At 46.2% G+C, this 20,510-nt stretch overlaps 2 protein-coding genes across 2 annotated transcripts in view; one reads left to right on the top strand and one right to left on the bottom strand.

Annotated features, from left to right (window-relative positions):
* LOC122560905 (uncharacterized) overlaps positions 1-16,186 on the top strand; it is a 54,694-nt gene extending 38,508 nt beyond the window's left edge. Inside the window, exon 7 of the mRNA XM_087997588.1 lies at positions 15,899-16,186. Within this exon, the coding sequence (XP_087853714.1) occupies positions 15,899-16,041 (143 nt within the window). The 3' untranslated portion in view covers positions 16,042-16,186. The remainder of the gene's footprint in view (positions 1-15,898) is intronic.
* On the bottom strand, positions 1,525-19,267 carry arl6ip1 (ARL6 interacting reticulophagy regulator 1). Its single transcript, XM_043712151.2, has 6 exons — positions 19,120-19,267; positions 14,810-14,943; positions 12,345-12,464; positions 5,892-6,009; positions 5,214-5,298; positions 1,525-3,073 (listed from the first exon to the last, which is right to left on the bottom strand). The coding sequence occupies exons 1-6, from the start codon at positions 19,159-19,161 to the stop codon at positions 2,955-2,957; spliced, it is 618 nt and encodes a 205-aa protein (XP_043568086.1). The 5' UTR covers positions 19,162-19,267; the 3' UTR covers positions 1,525-2,954.
* Between the last annotated feature and the right edge of the window lie 1,243 nt (positions 19,268-20,510).

Genomic DNA, 20,510 nt, shown 5'->3' with positions numbered 1-20,510 from the left:
AATGAATGGCACAACACTGGGTAGAATAGAATATCCTTTATTGTCACCTGTACTCCAGTATAGAAGTACAGGACTACAGTGAAAAGTTTTTAGCAATGGCTACCTTTGACTAAGATTTGTACCTAAGATAGTGTCAAGAGTAAAAAAATGTAATCTTGTTATACAAAAAGAGGATTAAAAGGAAAGGAAAGCAATAGCATTGCTTACAGTCTGAAGAGTTAGGAATGAGATAGTTATAACGTTATGAAAAGCATTTACATTACAGTCCAATAGAGAATATCAAAAGCAGCAGCTCAGCATGTGGCACCAGCCCAAAGTGTAACATCACTCCAGTCCACTCCTCACACCAGCACTCAGCAGTAACAAGGTAAGTCACACTGTACAGGAACTCACCTGCACCACATGCCACGCCGGGTCTCAGGATTTCATTTCATCGCTCTGGGATTCAGAGGTAGACAGGGATTTTGGGGTAATTGTTCACAGATCCCTCAAGTCAGCAAAACATATGAATAATATAGTGAAGACGACACATCGGACACTTGCAGTCAACAGTTGTGGCATTGAATGTAAAAGCAGGGAGGTAACATTGGGAGTCATACAGAGCATTGGTCAGGCCACAGGTGAGTACCATATGCTCACTACAGGAAGGATGTGCTAGCACCAGAGGATGTTGCTATAAGGAGAGACTAGAGGCTTGGATTGTTTTCATGAGAGCAGAGAAGATGGGGGATGTAAGACTGAGGTGTATGGACAGGGTGAAGAGAACAGCTGTTCCCCTTGGTTGAGGGGTCAACCACAAGGGAGCATACTTTTAGGGTAAGGGGCAGGAGATTGACAGGATTTGGGGAAGAAAAACGTTTTTGCTCAGCAGGTGGTGGGAAATCTGGAATGCACTGCCTGGGAAGGTAGTGGAGGCCAGAAATCTTAAATGTTTTTAGGCTTTCTGAGTGAACACTTCAGATACCACAACTTTCAAGAATATGGGTCACATTTAGAGACTGGGATTAGTATACATTTAGTGGTAGATATGCCAGATGCCCAAAAGGGTCTTTTCTGTGCTTATATGCATCTATAATATCATCTGAACTCTCTGAATTCTCCAGTTTAAATGGAGAGTTTTGGAATGTTCCAGGTGGAGAGAAATTGTCTTACAGAATTTCAATTTCCTGGGCATTTCCTTCAATACGGATTCCACAGGGTCCCCATGTGCACCTCCCAACTACAACTGAATTATGACTGTCAGCAGAAAATCTAGGTCAATGCTTCCCTGAAACCTGCAATGAATAAACCATTGCACTACTGTTCAAATTACAAAGTAGTTCACCAAAAAAAGCAACATTTTGCAGATTCTTGAAACTGGGAATAAAAATAATCCATTGGGCTAGTTATTCATTATTTGGTTCTGGTGCTAAAAATCAGCCAGATTACACAGCACCCTGAATAAAATAAAACAATTAGTTTTAAGTATTTAAATACAATAATATTAGAATTATTGATTTCTTTGAGTAGACATGAAAACAAACACTGAGTTACAGAACACTTTATTAGATTTTGCTTCAGGCTCAACTCCGAAATGTATTAAATAGTATTAGAACATTAGAAGTATAACATTTTAGAAAGATCAATTATAGCTACTTCTTCCCATTGAATACACAATTTAACATCTATTACATTTTTAACGTGCATTTTTACCATCAACTGTAATCGCTGAAAAGCTAACACAAGCTTCATTGTAAAGATTAAAATGTTTTTCTCCAAATAATTTCTGAAAGAAGGCAAGCCAGCCTTTCACAAAGAGGAAACCTGCAGCAATCAGAATGATAGCTTTAGAAGGTTATGCGTTTAGTTGAGGAGCAAGGGGAAAGCAAAGATAGTAAATCTGTATTACCCTGTAAAGGATAAAGGGCAATACTGAGCTAATATGATATCGGTCAGTGAAATTCAGGAGTGTAATGACCCAGAACAATTAGCTGTACACCGTCAGCAAGACTAAAGAACCCCAAAAGAAGGATGTCACTGTACTCTCAAAACAGTTCCCTTCAGAATTTCTGTTGTTTCACTTTCCTCAGTAGAAACACGTGATGCAGCATCAGTAAAGATGGCATGAAAAAGAATGATCAATGCCCAGCCAAACAAGAGGCATCAAAAGAATGCCCTTCTCCAATTGGAGGTGGACTTTCACTTAATTCATTGCAATTCAAATGAAACAGATGAATCTCCAGTAAAGATTAGCTGATGACATGACCATGCATGGCAATGTACATGTATTGATGAGGCTAGACATGTTGCTTACTTCCCACACACTGAGGTGATTACAGCTTTGAGTCGATGGAAGATGAATTAATGTTGATTTCTGTGTCAACCACCTGTTCAGTGCTTTATTGAGCAAGAACCCTCAAAGGATATAGTTAAAACAACTAAAATGTACATTAACCACAAATATACATAAAAACATTTACAAAGAGCAAAACACAGCCTTATTTACATGTGACTTCAAACATACAATTACACACAGTAGTCATAGTGAATATACTGTTTCTGATACGGACAACTGGTTCCCACTTGCATGCAATTGCTCCAGCAAGAAGACAGGTGATTGCACAGATATCAAGCAACTCCACAATTCCAAGTAACAAAGTAGTTTCTGGTTAAACTTTCAGTGCAGTCATGGCTGGAACAAAAACTAATTCAAAACATCACAAATACGAGGGGAGAAAACATTGGTTGAAAACTAAATAGCAACTCCTGATCTGAAATAATGAGAAAATAAACCTTGCTATATCATGCCCATTTGCTACACGCACACATACTTTGCCTTCTCTTTTCCCCTCCAAATGCAGATATTATAGCTGAACACACACTAGGAGCTGTACTTTTTTGATTCAGCAAGAAAATTGCCAACTAAGGTCACAAGTAATCAAATTCATTTTGAACGGTGACAAATCCAGTTTGCATTATTCACTTTTCTTCTCTTTTTGCTTCAGGAGCTTGTTAATTTCCCGTCTAGCCATTCCCACATATTTTGTGATCAGTCGATGCCGATTCAGACCGGGAAACAAGAGTATGAAACTCACTGAAAACAACAAGAGGTTATTTTATACTGTGAAGCAGGAAGGAATCTGATAACTCTGATGATAAGAACTGCCTTCATTAGATTAGATTATATTAATGTGGTTGAAGGAAGTGAGCAAAACAAAAAGCACATTCTATCAGATTACAACAGTAACAGAGAAATACAAGTCGCCTGTTTAAAACAAGACCAGTCTTAAAATCCGAGGAAGATGTTTCAAAATTTAATAAAGTGCCAGTTTTATTTTTTCCTCATGTTACATTTTAGTTAGAATAAAAACTCACAGCTGAAGAAATGTCAAATTACAAAGCTTCAAGTTTATTTAATTGCTGTTGCTATCATTCTAGGTTCTGTAATCTATTAAAGGTAGATGCAAAGTAAAATCTGAAATGCTCAGTCAACTTTCCAGGTTACACTTACTGACACTGCAAAGCATATGTGCCCTCTCTCTGTGACCATGCACATGTGCATTAACAGTTAGGGCCACGAATGAAGAGGTCGGGGAAAGCCAATGACTAGAAGGGGTCTGGAACAATGCACACGTGCAGTTCCAAGTTAGCACACACATGAAACTGCCCCGCAGTCTACCGTAGCATCAGGAGACGTTGCTGCAGACTAATCTAACTTGAACATACTTCTGATCTTACCCACCCTCCCAAACCAAAGAATAATTCCTTTTTCAGCACAAGGAGCCTGGGGCAGTAATTGGTTTGGCTTTGGAAGCGGCCAGCAGGTATAATTCACCAAGTGTACTTTCCATCACGTGGATGTACATAAGGACCAACTTGCCTGCCCTAAAAGTCACTCAGGCAGGGTGGGGTAAGTCTGCTTAAATTTTTAGAATATAAACATAGCTAATGATGGACACAAAGGACATCTCTACAGGAGTTCTCCAGAATACAGCTATGTTAATCAATTTGTTCAAAGATGTTAGACACACACTGGAGCAGGTGGGACTTTAATCCAGGTAACCTAGCTCGGAAATATGGACACTACCACTGAGCCATGCGAATCCTTTTTCCTCAGAACGTATGCCCTAAACCCAAATATCTTCAGCTGCTTTACTAATCAAAAATGGGGAGGCTCATTAATGATTGCATGATGTTCAACATTGTTCATGACCTCTCAGATACTGTAGCAGTCCATGTCCATTTGGAGTAAGGTCTGGACAAAAATCCAGGCCTGGGTTGGTGATTCACATTCTCTCCACACAAGGGTCAGGCAGTGACCATGTCCAATAAAACTGGCTAGGTTAAAACAATGACAGCAAATATTGGAAACCAGATTCTGGATTAGAGTGGTGCTGGAAAAGCACAGCAGTTCAGGCAGCATCCGAGGTGCAGGAAAATCAACGTTTCGGGCAAAAGCCCCTCTTTCCTGATAAAGGGCTTTTGCCCGAAACGTCGATTTCCCTGCTCCTCGGATGCTGCCTGACCTGCTGTGCTTTTCCAGCAGCACTCTGATCCAATAAAACTGGCTGACAACTGAACTATTGCCCTTTCAAGTGGGCAAATGAGATCCTTGAGAAATGTATGATTTTCTAGGATAGGATTACAAAAGCTGAAAAGGATAGGTGAGGCGGGCCTCCTGCTTCACAGTCTGCATTACTCTCCACTTCGACTGCGTTAAATCAGAATGACTAAGCACAGCCTTAATGAAAGCGAGAGTCCATTTGTAAAAACAGCTTATCGACTTGGGTGGGTTAGTCAAGGAAATGATTTTTTTGGTCACATTCATTGATGAATTTCACAACAGGACTCCAGCTCAGGAAGAGAAAAGAATTCATAATGAAACAGTTGTTTTCAGATGGCCTCACCTGGTGTGTACCTGATTTAATACGGCACAACATCTACTTCAGGAGTGCAATGTCACACTGCAAAATTCAACCTGACCAGGACACAGGAAACACGCACAGGGTATAAATAACAGGGTGTAAATACCAGGGTATAAATCCAAAATAATCAAATATGGGCCAAATGCTGCCAAGTGGGACTAGTTTATTTTAGAAATAATTGGACAGAATAATTGGGACTAGTTGGACTGAAGGGTCTGTTTCCATGCTGTATGACCATCTCAATACAGAATTCCCAGATTTCACAATTAACGAGGCAAATGATAAAATGAAAACTCATTAACAACTTACCAATCAAATAGGTGAGGAAGAGATTGTGAACCTGCTGCCCAATCCAAGCCACCACAGAGAGAACACTTACCGCAGTCATGAAATACTAATGCAAAGAATATTAGAAATTACTTTCTGCTTAATAGGCAAGTTTTGTACTCCATAATAGGAGACAGGTAACGTTCCTCCATTATTCTGAGTTAGGAAGATTATCATGACAAGTTGATCAGTGATCACCCAACATAACACTAGCAGCCAGCAGGATTAGCACATTATCTGGGGAAACCGCACGGAACAATACATCCCTCAAGTACATTTAGCCATATTGTACTATGATTCTGCTGAAACTCCTGATGGGAGAAAACCAAATAAAGACCTGTTGCCACCCACAGGATAAAAGCAAAGTGTGTCAGGTCAAGGACTTGCAATTAAATACTTAATTGTTCAGCAAAAAAAAAAAAGAGGGGTTTCAACAGCTATCTGGGTAAAGTTCAAATCTTACTCATTGAATTTCAAGTCCATTACAAAAACGTAATTGTATATAAAAACAATGGGGAAAGAGCCTCTGAGCATTTGTTAAAGAAACCATTTTTACTACATCCGTGTTTTAAATTGCAGGCCATGGCAAAGCATTAGGAATTAAGCTAAGGATTTTTTTAAAAAAGAGTTCTGTTCATTGACTGGGAGAATTCTGCGTACCATTTTAGGCTTTTCCTCCTTCAGAGCAAACAAACGTCTCCACCAGCCCACAATCCAACGCTGAGTCTTCACCAGATTGCTGCAGATTTCATGAAAGCGTTGTTGCTGCTCTGTAGTCCTGTTGATCCGAGCAAAATATGAAGCATTTCAATACTGCACAAACCTTGACATGACAACACCTGCGTCAATTTGTTTAAAAGAAAATCGTCTCTCCGTTAGGTGGTTTCAAAACTACAAAGTAGTCAGCAAGCGGATAGATAAGGAGAGCTTTATGGCACATCCCAGTGCACACAAAAGTACTGTGCTTTCAAATGCCATTACAAGTTCGGTAAAAATTCTCACCCTCACTCTCCTTTCATCTAGTACTTTACAATTTCAAGTTTCTTTAACATTACTTGACACTAAGGATAAGCTCAATCTACAAATATAAGTAGTAAATCTCAGCCTTCACATCTCCATGTGCAGAAAAAAAATTACCACCACTGTCATATATATCCACGAGTCAAATATTTTAAATTCGTAGTCTGTACTGTTTGTGCAAATCCCAACTGTTTAATACAATCCACATATGGTGTGCTCAAAAACAGTACAACCTTTCCAAACAAAGTACACTATAGAACATTTTAAATAAAAACCTTTATATCAGAACCATTTGTTATAAACTTACCACTTTTCCTATAGCTATAGGTCCCCTCCGCACACCCCCCCCTCCCCCTCCCTGCCCTACCCCGAAAGTAATATCCAACAATCCTGTTGGGACATCATCTATGTAGACTTTACTAAAGTGTTTGACAAGGTTCCTTATGGGAGACTGATTAGCAAGGTTAGATCTCAAGGAATACAGGGAGAACTAGCCATTTGGATACAGAACTGGCTCAAAGGTAGAAGACATAGGGTAGCGGTGGAGGGCTATTTTTCAGACTGGAGGCTTGTGACCAGTGGTGTGACACAAGGATCAGTGCTGGGTCCACTGCTTTTCGTCATTTATATAAATGATTTGGATATTAACACAGGAGGTATAGTAAGTTTGCAAACGACATCAAAACTGGAGGTGTACTGTACAGTGAAGAAGGTTACCTCAGCGTACAATGGGTCCTTGATCAGATGGGTCAACGGGCTGGGAGTGGCAGAAAAAGTGAGGTGCTACATTTTGGAAAGGCAAATCAGGGTAGGACTTATATACTTAATGCTAAGGACATGGGGAGCGTTGCTGAACAAAGAGACCTTGGAGTGCAGGTTCATAGTTCTTTGAAAGTGGAGTTGCATGTAGACAGGATAGTGAAGTCAGCATTTGGTATGCTTTCCTTTATTGGTCAGATCATTGAGTATAGGAGTTGAGAGGTCATGCTGCGGCTGTACAGTACATTGGTTGGCAACTTTTGGAATACTGTGTGCAATTCTGCTTTCCCTCCTATTGGAAGGATGTTGTGAAACTTGAAAGGGTTCAGTAAAGATTTACAAGGATGTTGCTAGGGTTGGAGGATTTGAGCTACAGGGAACATAGAACATAGAAGAATACAGCGCAGTACAGGCCCTTTGGCCCTCGATGTTGCACCGATCCAAGCCCACCTAACCTATACTAACCCACTATCCTCCATATACCTATCCAATGCCCGCTGAAATGCCCATAAAGAGGGAGAGTCCACCACTGCTACTGGCAGGGCATTCCATGAACTTACGACTCGCTGAGTGAAGAACCTATCCCTAACTTCAGTCCTATATCTACCCCCCCTTAATTTAAAGCTATGCCCCCTTGTAATACCCGACTCCATACGCGGGAAAAGGTTCACACTGTCAACCCTATCTAACCCCCTAATCATCTTGTACACCTCAATCAAGTCACCCCTAAACCTTCTTTTCTCTAATGAAAACAGCCCCAAGTGTCTCAGTCTTTCCTCATACTATCTTCCTTCCATACCAGGCAACATCCTGGTAAACCTTCTCTGCACCAGTTCCAGTGCCTCCACATCCTTCCTATAGTATGGCGACCAAAACTGCACACAATATTCCAGATGCGGCCGCACCAGAGTCTTATACAACTGCATCATGACCTCAGGACTCCGGAACTCAATTCCTCTACCAATAAAAGCCAGTACGCCATATGCCTTCCTCACCGCACTATTTACCTGGGTGGCAACTTTCAGAGATCTGTGTACATGGACACCAAGATCCCTCTGCCCATCCACACTACCAAGTATCCGACCATTAGCCCAGTACCCCATCTTTTTGTTATTCTTCCCAAAGTGAATCACCTCACACTTAGCTACATTGAATTCCATTTGCCACCTTTCTGCCCAGCTCTGCAGCTTCTCTATATCCTGCTGTAACCTGCCACATCCTTCCTCACTGTCAACAACTCCTCCGACTTTCGTATCATCCGCAAACTTGCTCACCCAACCTTCTAACCCCTCTTCCAGGTCATTTATAAAAATGACAAACAGCAATGGTCCCAAAACAGATCCTTGCGGAACACCGCTAGTGACGGCACTCCATGAAGAAACTTTGCCATCAACTACTACCCTCTGTCTTCTTCCATCCAGCCAATTCCTAATCCAAACCTCCAACTCACCCTCAATGCCATATCTCCGTATTTTCTGCAGTAGCCTACCATGGGGAACCTTATCAAACGCCTTACTAAAATCCATATATACCACATCTACCGCTTTCCCCTCATCAACCTCCTTCGTCACCTTTTCAAAGAATTCAATAAGGTTTGTGAGGCACGACCTGCCCTTCACAAAACCATGCTGACTATCCTTGATCACATTATTCCTATCCAGATGTGCATAAATCCTATCCCTTACAATTCTCTCTAAGACTTTGCCCACAACAGAAGTGAGACTCACCGGCCTATAGTTACTAGGGTTATCCCTACTCCCCTTTTTGAACAAGGGAACCACATTTGCTATCCTCCAGTCTTCTGGCACTACTCCTGTGGACAAAGAGGACATAAAAATCAAGGCCAATGGCTCTGCAATCTCCTCCCTTGCTTCCCAGAGAATCCTAGGATAAATGCCATCAGGCCCAGGGGACTTATCTATTTTCACCTTTTCCAGGATTTCCAACACCTCTTCTCTACATACCTCAAAGCCATCCATTCTACTTATTTGTGACTCAGTATTCACATCGACGACAATGCCCTGTTCCTGAGTAGATACTGAAGAAAAGTATTCATTCAGTGTCTCCCCAATCTCTTCCGCCTCCACACGCAACTTCCCACTACTATCCTTGACTGGACCTATTCCTACCCTAGTCATTCTTTTATTCCTAACATACCTATAGAAAGCCTTAGGGTTTTCCCTAATCCTACCGACTAATGACCTTTCATGTCCCCTCCTTGCTGCTCTTAGCTCTCTCTTCAGGTCCTTCCTGGCTACCCTATAACTCTCAACCGCCCCAATTGAACCTTCACGTCTCATCTTGAGATAGGCCGCCCTCTTCCATTTAACAAGGGATTCCAATTCCTTATTAAACCACGGCTCCCTCGCACGACCCTTTCCTCCCTGCCTGACAGGTACATAATTATCAAGGACACCCAATAGTTGCTCCTTGAACAAGCTCCACATATCATTTACATTCTTGCCTTGGAGTCTACTTTTCCAAGCCACACATCCTAAGTCATGCCTCACCGCATCATAATTTCCCTGCCCCCAGCTATAACTCTTGCCCTGTAGTACACACTTATCCCTCTCCATCACGAGAGTAAAAATCACCGAATTATGGTCACTATCCCCAAAGTGCTCACCTACCTCTAATTCTAACACCTGGCCTGGTTCGTTACCCAGAACCAAATCCAGTATGGCCTCACCTCTTGTTGGCCTGTCTACATATTGTGTCAGGAAACTCTCCTGCACACATTGAACAAACACTGACCCATCTAACGAACTTGAGCTATAGCTTTCCCAATCAATATCAGGAAAGTTAAAGTCCCCCATAACAACCACCCTATTACTGTCACTCATCTCCTGAATCACCTTCCCTATCCTTTCTTCAATGATTCTAGGACTATTAGGAGGCCTGTAAAAGACTCCTAACAGGGTGACCTCACCTTTCCTATTCCTAACCTCAGCCCAAACTACCTCAGATGGCAAGTCCTCATCCATCGTCCTTTCCACCACTGTAATACTATCTTTGACAAGCAATGCCACACCTCCCCCTTTTTTACCCCCACCTCTGACCCTACTAAAACATTTAAATCCTGGAACCTGCAACAGCCAATCCTGTCCCTGTTCTAGCCATGTCTCCGTAATAGCCACAACATCAAAGTCCCAGGTACCAACCCACGCTGCAAGTTCACCTACCTTATTTCGTATACTTCTTGCATTGAAGTATACACACTTCAAGCCACTTTCCTGTTTACAGGCACCCTCCTTTGAAATTGATGCCATGTTCCTAACCTCCCTACACTCCAGGTCCTGCACCCTGAAGCTACAATCTGGGTTCCCATGCCCCTGCAGAGTTAGTTTAAACCCCCCCAAGAGCACTAGCAAACCTCCCCCCAAGGATACTGGTGCCCCTCAGGTTCAGGTGTAGACCATCCTGTTTATAGAGGTCCCACCGTCCCCAGAAAGAACCCCAGTTATCCAAAAACCGGAATCTCTCCCTCCTGCACCATCCCTGTAGCCACGCATTTAAGTGTTCTCTTTCCCTATTCCTCGAATCTCTATCACGTGGCACGGGTAACAAACCAGAGACAACAACTCTGTTCGTTCTAACTCTGAGCTTCCAACCTAGCTCCCTGAAAGCCTGTCTAACATCCGCGGCACTCCTCCTACCTATGTCGTTGGTGCCAATATGGACCACGACTTCGGGCTGCTCCCCCTCCCCCTTAAGGACCCGGAAAACACGATCAGAGACGTCACGTACCCTTGCACCTGGGAGGCAACATACCAAACGTGAGTCTCTCTCGTTCCCACAAAACCGCCTATCTGTGCCCCGAACTATCGAGTCCCCAATTACTACTGCTCTGCTCTTCTTCACCCTTCCCTTCTGAGTAACGGGGACAGGCTCCGTGCCAGAGACCTGAGCCCCGTTACTTACCCCTGGTAAGTCATCCCCCCCACAAGTATCCAAAACGGTATACTTGTTCTTGAGGGGAACGGCCGCAGGGGGTCCCTGCACTGGCTGCTTCCTCCCAGTCCCCCTCACTGTCACCCATCTATCTGCCATCTTTGGAGTTACTACTTCCCTATAACTCTGATCTATGACCCCCTCTGCCTCCCGAATGATCCGAAGTTCATCCAACTCCAGCTCCAGTTCCCTAACACGGTCTTGGAGGAGCTGGAGATGGGTGCACTTCCTGCAAGTGTAATCGGCAGGGACGTCGATGGCATCCCTCACCTCAAACATGTTGCAGGAGGAACATTGCACTGCCTTCACTGCCATCCCTCTAAAGCTAACTTAGTCGCTGAATAGGCTGGGGCTGTTTACCCAGGAACGTCAGAGGCTGAGAGATGACCTTAGAGGTTTATAAAATCATGAGGGGTATGGATAGGGTGAATAGACAAGGTCTTTTCCCTGGTGTGGGGGAGTCCAGAACTAAAGTGCATTGGTTTAGGGTGGGGGGCGGGGGTGCAAGATTTAAGATTAGATTAGATTAGATTACTTACAGTGTGGAAACAGGCCCTTCGGCCCAACAAGTCCACACCGACCCGTCGAAGCGCAACCCACCCGTACCCCTACATTTACCCCTTACCTAACACTATGGGCAATTTAGCATGGCCAATTCACCTGACCTGCACATCTTCGGACTGTGGGAGGAAACCGGAGCACCCAGAGAAAACCCACGCAGACACGGGGAGAAGGTGCAAACTCCACACAGTCAGTCGCCTGAGTCGGGAATTGAACCCGGGTCTCTGGCGCTGTGAGGCAGCAGTGCTAACTACTGTGCCACCGTGCCGCCCAAAAAGAGGACCTAAGGGGCAACTTTTTCATGCAGAGAGTGGTGCATGTATGGAATGAGCTGCCAGAGGAAGTGGTGGAGGCTGGTACAACTGCAACATTTAAAAGGCATCTTTTAGAGGGATATGCACCTAGCGCTGGAAAATGGGCCTATATTAGGTTGGGATATCTGCTTGGCATGGATGAGTTAGACTGAAGGGTCTGTTTCCATGCTGTACATCTCTATGACTCTAAACATACACATGGCCATTTGGTGAAGATGGACAGTGTTCTGCTGGACTGAAGAATAGCTACAGAGATGCTGCCCTGAGGCACTTCACCAGCCGGCAAGGCTGAGGTAGGATGAAAAGATCACCTCAAGTCAGGAGTTTCCCATCACTTTGGACTGAATTCAGATCTGGCTCCACCCACAAGGGAGCTCTACAACATCAGAGTTTAATTATATTTTTAAAATAAATTAAACTTATGACAAATTTAGCAAAGTGAATGGACAACAGAATTCAGACAAATAGACAGATTGTCACTAACTGGAAGTGTGAAATAATCTCTCACCATTTGTTGGATCCAAACATCCTGGAAGCAACAGTTGGAACTAAGTAATCTGCCAAACAGATGATCATAATGGCACATGAAACACCAGTCAGCACTGAAGGATCCAGCCAGTAGATTAGTCTGTGAAGGGAAATCACATTGTAGAAATTATGCCAACTATGCGTATTTCTTTGTTTATTTTATATTTTCAAATGCAACTGTTGGCAGGGAGGGCCAGGTGGGGAGGTGGGTAATGTGATAATTCAATTATCACAGAATCTACTCCTGAAGAATTTACTGAGGCTACTAAACATTGATATAAGTTTCCATCATTAGCCTAGCAATCAGAATATCAATGTTCATTTATAATTGGCAGGTTATAGATATTTAAAGTGAACAGAAGAAAATCTCGAATTGACAAAAATATTAAATTAAATGCCAGAAATTAACAGAACACAGAATGGATATGGATTTACTGCAGGCGTTTACAAACTGGCTGGTTCCACTGTTATGAGCGTTCTGTAAACTCCTGAAACTTGTCTGATTGCCTTAGGAAGTTGAGGAGAAAATGTCCAGAGTATTTACTGAATTGGCTAAGTTTTTTCTTTGGAGTTATTTAACATGCAAGCACAGGATGCTGAGTTATGTTTGCCGACATAAGTCACAGCATTTCCAAACAGTATTCATCATGAGAGTTGTTGGAGTGCTACGTAAATGAAAGATAAACACAAACTAGATTTTAGAACTCCCTAACAAGTTTTTACAGCCCACATTATATCTGAGATGGTGTTAAAAACAAGTCAAATATTTTTCTCACTGCGATCTACCTCATAAACCCAATATTTATTGTACTCAATTCTTGCATGCAAGAGAAGTCAATTGCTACTGCAGCAACAGGTGATCACATAAAACAGTTATTTGCACTTAACACCAGCCCTAAGCTTCTGTTGAGAATTTATTTGACAACCAGCATATAAATCCACCGAGTTCTTAAAAATGAGGGAGTTCAGTGCAAGTCTGCAAAATAAACAGCACAGTATAGAGTTAACCAGCAAATTCTGGAGATTAACAACCAGATCTTAATCATGAACTTGCTGGCAACGGAAACCATGACCACGATAAGCATTGTTACTAAGCTGTTATTTGGCAGTTTTATTCATACTAATACAGACAATATTCATCTTTTGTACAGCATTAAGCTTTATTACAGTATAATTAAACAAGGGGGCAAAATAGTTGGAGAGAGTTTGCCCATCCTTTACACGGAACGTAAATCTGCTAAACTGGAACCTTAATAGTACTGTTTAAAGTTGGTTGCTAACTGTAAATATCTGCTGACACCAACATATCATGAACACAGCTGAGAAACTGACCAAGTGGGTTACCACAAAATGAAAATAAATTTCACACCATCTAAATGTTACCCTACAGCAGTCACATGAAATGATGATTATTTACAGAATTAACATAGCTAATCTCGTGGATCATCAGTCATGCCTGAACAGTACAGGAGGAGGTATTGCTAACAGTATTGTTAACCTACTACCTGTTTCCACCGATAAAAGGCATCTTCATGAGAGGTCCTTCTTTCAACTGGAGATGGAACTCATTTTTAATGAACTCCCTGTCATCAAGTCTTTAACATTAATGAAACCTGCATAAAGGTAAATCCTTTAGTTTTCAGTTAAAGTCTGGATAACTGCCAAAATACATTAAAGCTTAAATGTGAACTGCAGAAAACAGATTAACCCCCCCCCCCACCCCCAAAATGTCTCTCACCCTATAAGTAGTAGTGACCATGAAACTGTCATCCATAGACTTTTAAAGCAATCTGATGTACTAATGTCCTTTACCTGGTCGAGCATTCACAAGACCTGGCCCACAGCTCTCAAATGCCCTTTGAAAAGGCTAAGCAAGCCACTCAGTTCAAGGGCAGTTTGGACTGGACAACAAATATTAGCTTAATCAGAATACCCATGAAAGAATAAAGAGAAAACATTAACAAAACACCCACTAATAACTCTGGATTCATAATCTCTGCTTTGTCTGAGCTGTGAGAATTAAACTAGTTGGGCTGGTATTATCTGGTGTTAAGGTTTACACTGGGACGAGTTCCAACAGGCGAAACAGCGGGAATTCCACAATTATAGAGTTTCTTAACTTGCAGAAAAACACTTCAACAGGAGAATCACTAAATATCCTGCAATCTAATAACTTACTTCTCTCCTGCCCAGAATGAACAAACATACCTTCAGGAGTCTTCTCACTAGAAACCCCTGACTCACTTCTCTCTCCCCTCGATTAAAGATCTTTCTTAAACTCATCTTTTCCCCCACTAAAACTCTCTAGCTTTGAGTCATCTGTGCCAAACCCTTTCTTTGGGTCAATGTCCATTTTGTGTCTGATTAGAACTATGCAAAGCGCTTTGGAATAGATTTTCATGAAAAAGGGCACAATGTAAATGCAGATTCTACCTCAATACTTACAAAAATACCACTGACACACCCAGCATCATTACAGCAGGAAACCAGGGTTTCTCCCAACGCAGGACACGATCTGCAGCAAGCATCACTTCTCCCCAGCCCTCCAAATGTTCTTCAAGCTGGGCAGTTTCTGCAGCCTGAAAAATCAAATCAATGTCAAGAGTTCTTTTTTAATATTGTTTTAAACAATGGGATATAGTAATATTCCTAATTAGTGTTAAAAAATCCACATAACACTTGTTCACCCCATTAATGGTGCCAAAGTGAAAACCTTATGAATATTTGATGTTTTGAATAATCATCATAATTGTTGATTGTATGGTAAAAACATCAAGCAACATTGTGAATCAGATGGGGCAAATATCTGATTGAACTTTCACGGTTCAAAGGTCACCTGTGTTGAGGTTTGTTGAACTCTCAATTTACAACAGTCAAACTCAAACTCCAGTAAATACATTTCAAATACAGTCGGCGTTATACAGCATAGAAACAGACCCTTCGGTCCAACTCGTCCATGCTGATCAGATATCCTAACCCAATCTAGTCCAGTTTGCCAGCATTTGGCCCAATTCCCTCTAAACCCTTCTTATTCATGTACACATCCAAACGTCTTTTTAAAGTGTACCCACCTCCACCACTTCCTTCGGCAACTAAATTTTATGGATGGAAAATCTCCATAAGAATGAGACAAAATTTGTATCAACGCTTTCAGCAATGACTGCTTGCTGAGTACAACACTGTGCTGGAATGTTATATATCACTGGTCACATGTCCTTCTTTGAGAATCTTTTGTGATTAATTAAAATCAACCAGAGAAATTTTTAATTTACATTAGCTCTGAACAGACAAATATATTAAAGGAGATGGCCATTTTAAATGTGCTGAAACTATTACGTTTTGCATAATTTCAGTCCTAATCACATGATACAGAATGCCTCGACTTTCCCTGATAATTTGAGAGTCTGACGTGTCTTACATATAAATCATATGAGTGTAACGCCATAGAAATTGAATGAGGGAGCCCAGCCTGAGTTCAAGATAAGTACATTGCTGTTTGTGACATCACCATTGCCTCTTTGTGTATTCCTGCAGGAGACTGCATCATCCAGCGACTGCAAGCTGCACAAATCCCAATCAAAACAAAGATTCTTCCCCAGAAAAGAGTCAGCAACTGCTCGTTCCAAATTTGTCCCCCAAAATATCAAAGCTCCTACCCCAGAAACAAAGAAATATGATGGATTAAAAGCAAATGTTTTTATAAAACCATGGAACCAATAAAATAGCCACTTTAACAACAGATTTCATGAGGAGAAAGTGAGGACTGCAGATGCTGGAGATCAGAGTTGAAAGGTATGGAAAAGCGCAGCAGGTCAGGCAGCATCCGAGGAGCAGGAGAGTGGTGTTTCAGGCATAACCCTTCATAAGGAAGTTGATGGAACATTCCTGATGAAGGGCTAATGCCCGAATGGTCTATTCTCCTGCTCCTCTGCATCCAGAATACTGGATGGAGGAGTTGATTTGGAGTCAGACTGTGGCTCAAGATAGAAAATGACAGCAAGAGGGTAAACTGGTCATTAATCAAATTGGCAGACACACAAAACCTGATTAAAATGAATGTAACATTTTTCTAGCCAATAGAGGTGACAACTCAAACAAATTATGAGAGATTTTGTAACTGATGTCACACAATCAGAAATCTGGGCTGTTAGAGATTTTGAGAGAATTTTTAATTCTCTAAGACAGAAAGGAAACCGCCATCATCACCGGGTTACTGTCTCCCTGCCCAAAGCACGGTCCCAAATACAAGTGTGTGTGTGTGGGGGTGGGTGTGTGTGTGGGGGGGTGTGGGGGTGGGTGTGTGTGGGGGGGGGTGTGGGGGTGGGTGTGTGTGGGGGGGGGTGTTGGGGTGTGTGTGTGTGTGTGTGTGGGGGGGGGGGGGGTGTGTGAGGGGGGTGTGGGGGGGGTGTGTGTGGGGGGGGGTGTGGGGGGAGGTGTGTGGGGGGAGGTGTGTGGGGGGAGGTGTGTGGGGGGGGTGTGGGGGGGTGTGTGTGTGGGGGGGTGTGTGTGTGGGGGGGTGTGTGTGTGGGGGGGTGTGTGTGGGGGGGGTGTGTGTGGGGGGGGGGTGTGTGGGGGGGGGGTGTGGGGGGGGGGGGGTGTGGGGGGGGGGGTGTGGGGGGGGGGTGTGTGTGGGGGGGGGGTGTGTGTGGGGGGGGTGTGTGTGGGGGGGTGTGTGTGGGGGGGGGTGTGTGGGGGGGGGGTGTGTGTGGGGGGGTGTGTGTGTGGGGGGGGGTGTGTGAGGGGGGTGTGGGGGGGGTGTGTGTGGGGGGGGTGTGGGGGGAGGTGTGTGGGGGGAGGTGTGTGGGGGGGGTGTGGGGGGGTGTGTGTGTGGGGGGGTGTGTGTGTGGGGGGGTGTGTGTGTGGGGGGGTGTGTGTGTGGGGGGGTGTGTGTGGGGGGGGTGTGTGTGGGGGGGGTGTGTGTGGGGGGGGGTGTGGGGGGGGGGTGTGGGGGGGGGGTGTGGGGGGGGGGGTGTGTGTGGGGGGGGGGTGTGTGGGGGGGGGGTGTGTGTGGGGGGGGTGTGTGTGGGGGGGGGGTGTGTGTGGGGGGGGTGTGTGTGGGGGGGGGTGTGTGTGGGGGGGTGTGTGTGTGGGGGGGGTGTGTGTGGGGGTGCGTGTGTGGGGGTGCGTGTGTGGGGGTGCGTGTGTGGGGGTGCGTGTGTGGGGGTGCGTGTGTGGGGGTGCGTGTGTGGGGGGTGCGTGTGGGGGGGTGCGTGTGGGGGGGTGCGTGTGGGGGGGTGCGTGTGGGGGGGTGCGTGTGGGGGGGTGCGTGTGGGGGGGTGCGTGTGGGGGGGTGCGTGTGGGGGGGTGCGTGTGGGGGGGTGCGTGTGGGGGGGTGCGTGTGGGGGGGTGCGTGTGGGGGGGTGCGTGTGGGGGGGTGCGTGTGGGGGGGTGCGTGTGGGGGGGTGCGTGTGGGGGGGTGCGCGTGGGGGGGTGCGCGTGGGGGGGTGCGCGTGGGGGGGTGCGCGTGGGGGGGTGCGCGTGGGGGTGTGTGTGGGGGGTGTGTGTGTGGGGGGTGTGTGTGGGGGGTGTGTGTGGGGGGTGTGTGTGGGGGGTGTGTGTGGGGGGGGTGTGTGGGGGGGGTGTGTGGGGGGGGTGTGTGGGGGGTGTGTGTGGGGGGTGTGTGTGGGGGGGTGTGTGTGGGGGGTGTGTGTGGGGGGTGTGTGTGGGGGGTGTGTGTGGGGGGTGTGTGTGGGGGTTGTGTGTGGGGGTTGTGTGTGGGGGTTGTGTGTGGGGGTTGTGTGTGGAGGGTGTGTGTGGGGGGTGTGTGTGGGGGGTGTGTGTGGGGGGTGTGTGTGGGGGGTGTGTGTGGGGGGGTGTGTGTGTGGGGGGTGTGTGTGGGGGGTGTGTGTGGGGGTTGTGTGTGGAGGGTGTGTGTGGGGGGTGTGTGTGGGGGGTGTGTGTGGGGGGGTGTGTGTGTGGGGGGTGTGTGTGGGGGGTGTGTGTGGGGGGGTGTGTGTGTGGGGGGTGTGTGTGGGGGGTGTGTGTGGGGGTTGTGTGTGGAGGGTGTGTGTGGGGGGTGTGTGTGGGGGGTGTGTGTGGGGGGGTGTGTGTGTGGGGGGTGTGTGTGGGGGGTGTGTGTGGGGGTGTGTGGGGGTGGGGTGTGTGTGGGGGGGGTGTGTGTGGGGGGGGTGGGGTGTGTGTGGGGGGGGTGGGGTGTGTGTGGGGGGGGTGGGGTGTGTGTGGGGGGGGTGGGGTGGGGGGGTGTGTGTGGGGGGGGGTGGGGTGTGTGTGTGTGGGGGGGTGTATGGGGGTGGGGTGTGTGTGGGGGGAGTGGGGTGTGTGTGGGGGGGGTGGGGTGGGGGGGTGTGTGGGGGGTGTGTGTGTGGGGGGGTGTATGGGGGTGGGGTGTGTGGGGTGTGTGTGTGGGGGTGGGGGTGGGGTGTGTGTGGGGGTGGGGGTGGGGGGTGTGTGTGGGGGGGGGTGTGTGGGGGTGGGGGTGGGGGGTGTGTGGGGGGGGTGTGTGGGGGGGGTGTGTGGGGGGGGTGTGTGGGGGGGGTGTGTGGGGGGGGTGTGGGTGGGGGGGGTGTGTGGGGGTGGGGGTGGGGGTGGGGGTGGGGGTGGGGTTGGGGGTGGGGGGTGTGTGTGGGGGGGGTGTGTGGGGGTGGGGGTGGGGGGTGTGTGGGGGGGGTGTGTGGGGGGGGTGTGTGGGGGGGGTGTGTGGGGGGGGTGTGTGGGGGGGGTGTGGGTGGGGGGGGTGTGTGGGGGTGGGGGTGGGGGTGGGGGTGGGGTTGGGGGTGGGGGGTGTTTTCTCTCACCAGGCGGTTGCTGCTTTTATTGTCTCCGTCGCCGCTCGCCATCGCCGCTCGATCTTTCTCGACGCCCGTTTACTGCGCCTGCGCGGCTGCTCGCCCCGTATTGGTCTCACCCCGCACGTGTCACCGCGCACGGCATTGCTGATTGGACCGAGTCCCACCGGAGCCGGACACCTGATTGGCCAGTGGAGGCTCCGCTCCAGTGATCCGCGCAGCCGGTATTTAAATGAACACGGTGGCCCCGCCCAAAGTCCTGCTTGGTCACGTGGGCCTCCGCGTGACCGTTCCCATGTGACCATCTCACGGAAGTAGAACAGCCCGGTGTGGTGCCTGAGCTTGTCCACGTTCGTGGAGGAGTATTTAATGTCAAAGTAACTGCTCTGTATTTCTCCCCAAACAGAATTGTCCCGTTGGCATGTTTCCTATTTTCCAGAATCTGAAAACTTATTTCTGTGGCTACTTTCTTTAAAATCCTCGGACACAAACCAGTAAATAAATACTGGTCCCAGGGCAGGCTGTGGGAGCTGGTAGTTCCTGGGGTTTAGTGGCATCACTCGAGCCAGTGAGAGTTGTGATGTTTAGTATTTGTAGGGCAGCAGCACAGAGCCAGCGTTAAAGGTGAACAGCCCCACAGCGTCTGCACCAGATCTGTCATTTGCATACATTTATATCATCGCTGTGTCAGAGCCAAAGCTGGAGGATTGAATTTTATTGCACTGCGTCGTTTCTAGCTACAAGTAGATTTGCTTAATTACATGAGCCTGAAGATTCCTGAAGAAGGGCTTATGCCCAAACGTCGATTCTCCTGGTCCTTGGATGGTGCCTGATCTGCTGAGTTTTTCCAGCAACACATTTTCAGCTCCAAAACTAGTCGAGCCAAGTCAGTTTATTTAGAGCAGTGTCTGTAAACTCCACAAGAATCACTGAGAAGAATTTTCTAATCCCTCCTTTACAGAGAATGGTTAAAGGACTGGACCTCGTGACTGTTTGTACAATTGGCTCACCAACTAATCAACTATAACATTTTGAACACCTACAACATTCTTTTCTGAAATCTTAATTTTGCTATCATGAAAGTCATTTTATTATGCTCAAGTGCTTAAATATACAATACCCCACTTCAGATCTCGACAAGATGCATTGTGGAAATTTGCCAAACCGATATTTAGAAAGACACAGGCAGCAGATACATGGGAACACCACCATCCTGACTTAGAAATGCATTGCCATTCCTTCACTGTCACTGGGACAAAATCCTGGAATGTTCCCCTATCAGCATGGTGGGTCTGTAATGGTTCAAGAACACAGGTCACCACAAACATGTCAAAGGCAACTAAATGTTGGGCAGCCAGCAACACCCACATCCATAAGTGAATTAAACAAAATCTTAATTG

This window comes from Chiloscyllium plagiosum, unplaced genomic scaffold (genome assembly GCF_037043375.1).
Source record: "Chiloscyllium plagiosum isolate Xiang-an unplaced genomic scaffold, Cpla_swu_hap1 HiC_scaffold_20, whole genome shotgun sequence".
Taxonomy (NCBI): Eukaryota; Metazoa; Chordata; class Chondrichthyes; order Orectolobiformes; family Hemiscylliidae; genus Chiloscyllium; species Chiloscyllium plagiosum.
Note: the sequence above shows the minus strand (reverse complement) of the source record. Positions and strands in the feature narration are given on the sequence as shown.

Excerpts from the sequence above, each read along its gene's own strand:
- arl6ip1 (XM_043712151.2), bottom strand. The coding sequence starts at position 19,161 with ATGGCGAGCGGCGACGGAGACAATAAAAGCAGCAACCGCCTG. Across the intron at positions 14,944-19,119 it reads ATAAAAGCAGCAACCGCCTG|GCTGCAGAAACTGCCCAGCT; the intron begins GTGAGAGAAAAC and ends TTGATTTTTCAG. Across the intron at positions 3,074-5,213 it reads CTTCCTCACCTATTTGATTG|TGAGTTTCATACTCTTGTTT; the intron begins GTAAGTTGTTAA and ends TGTTGTTTTCAG.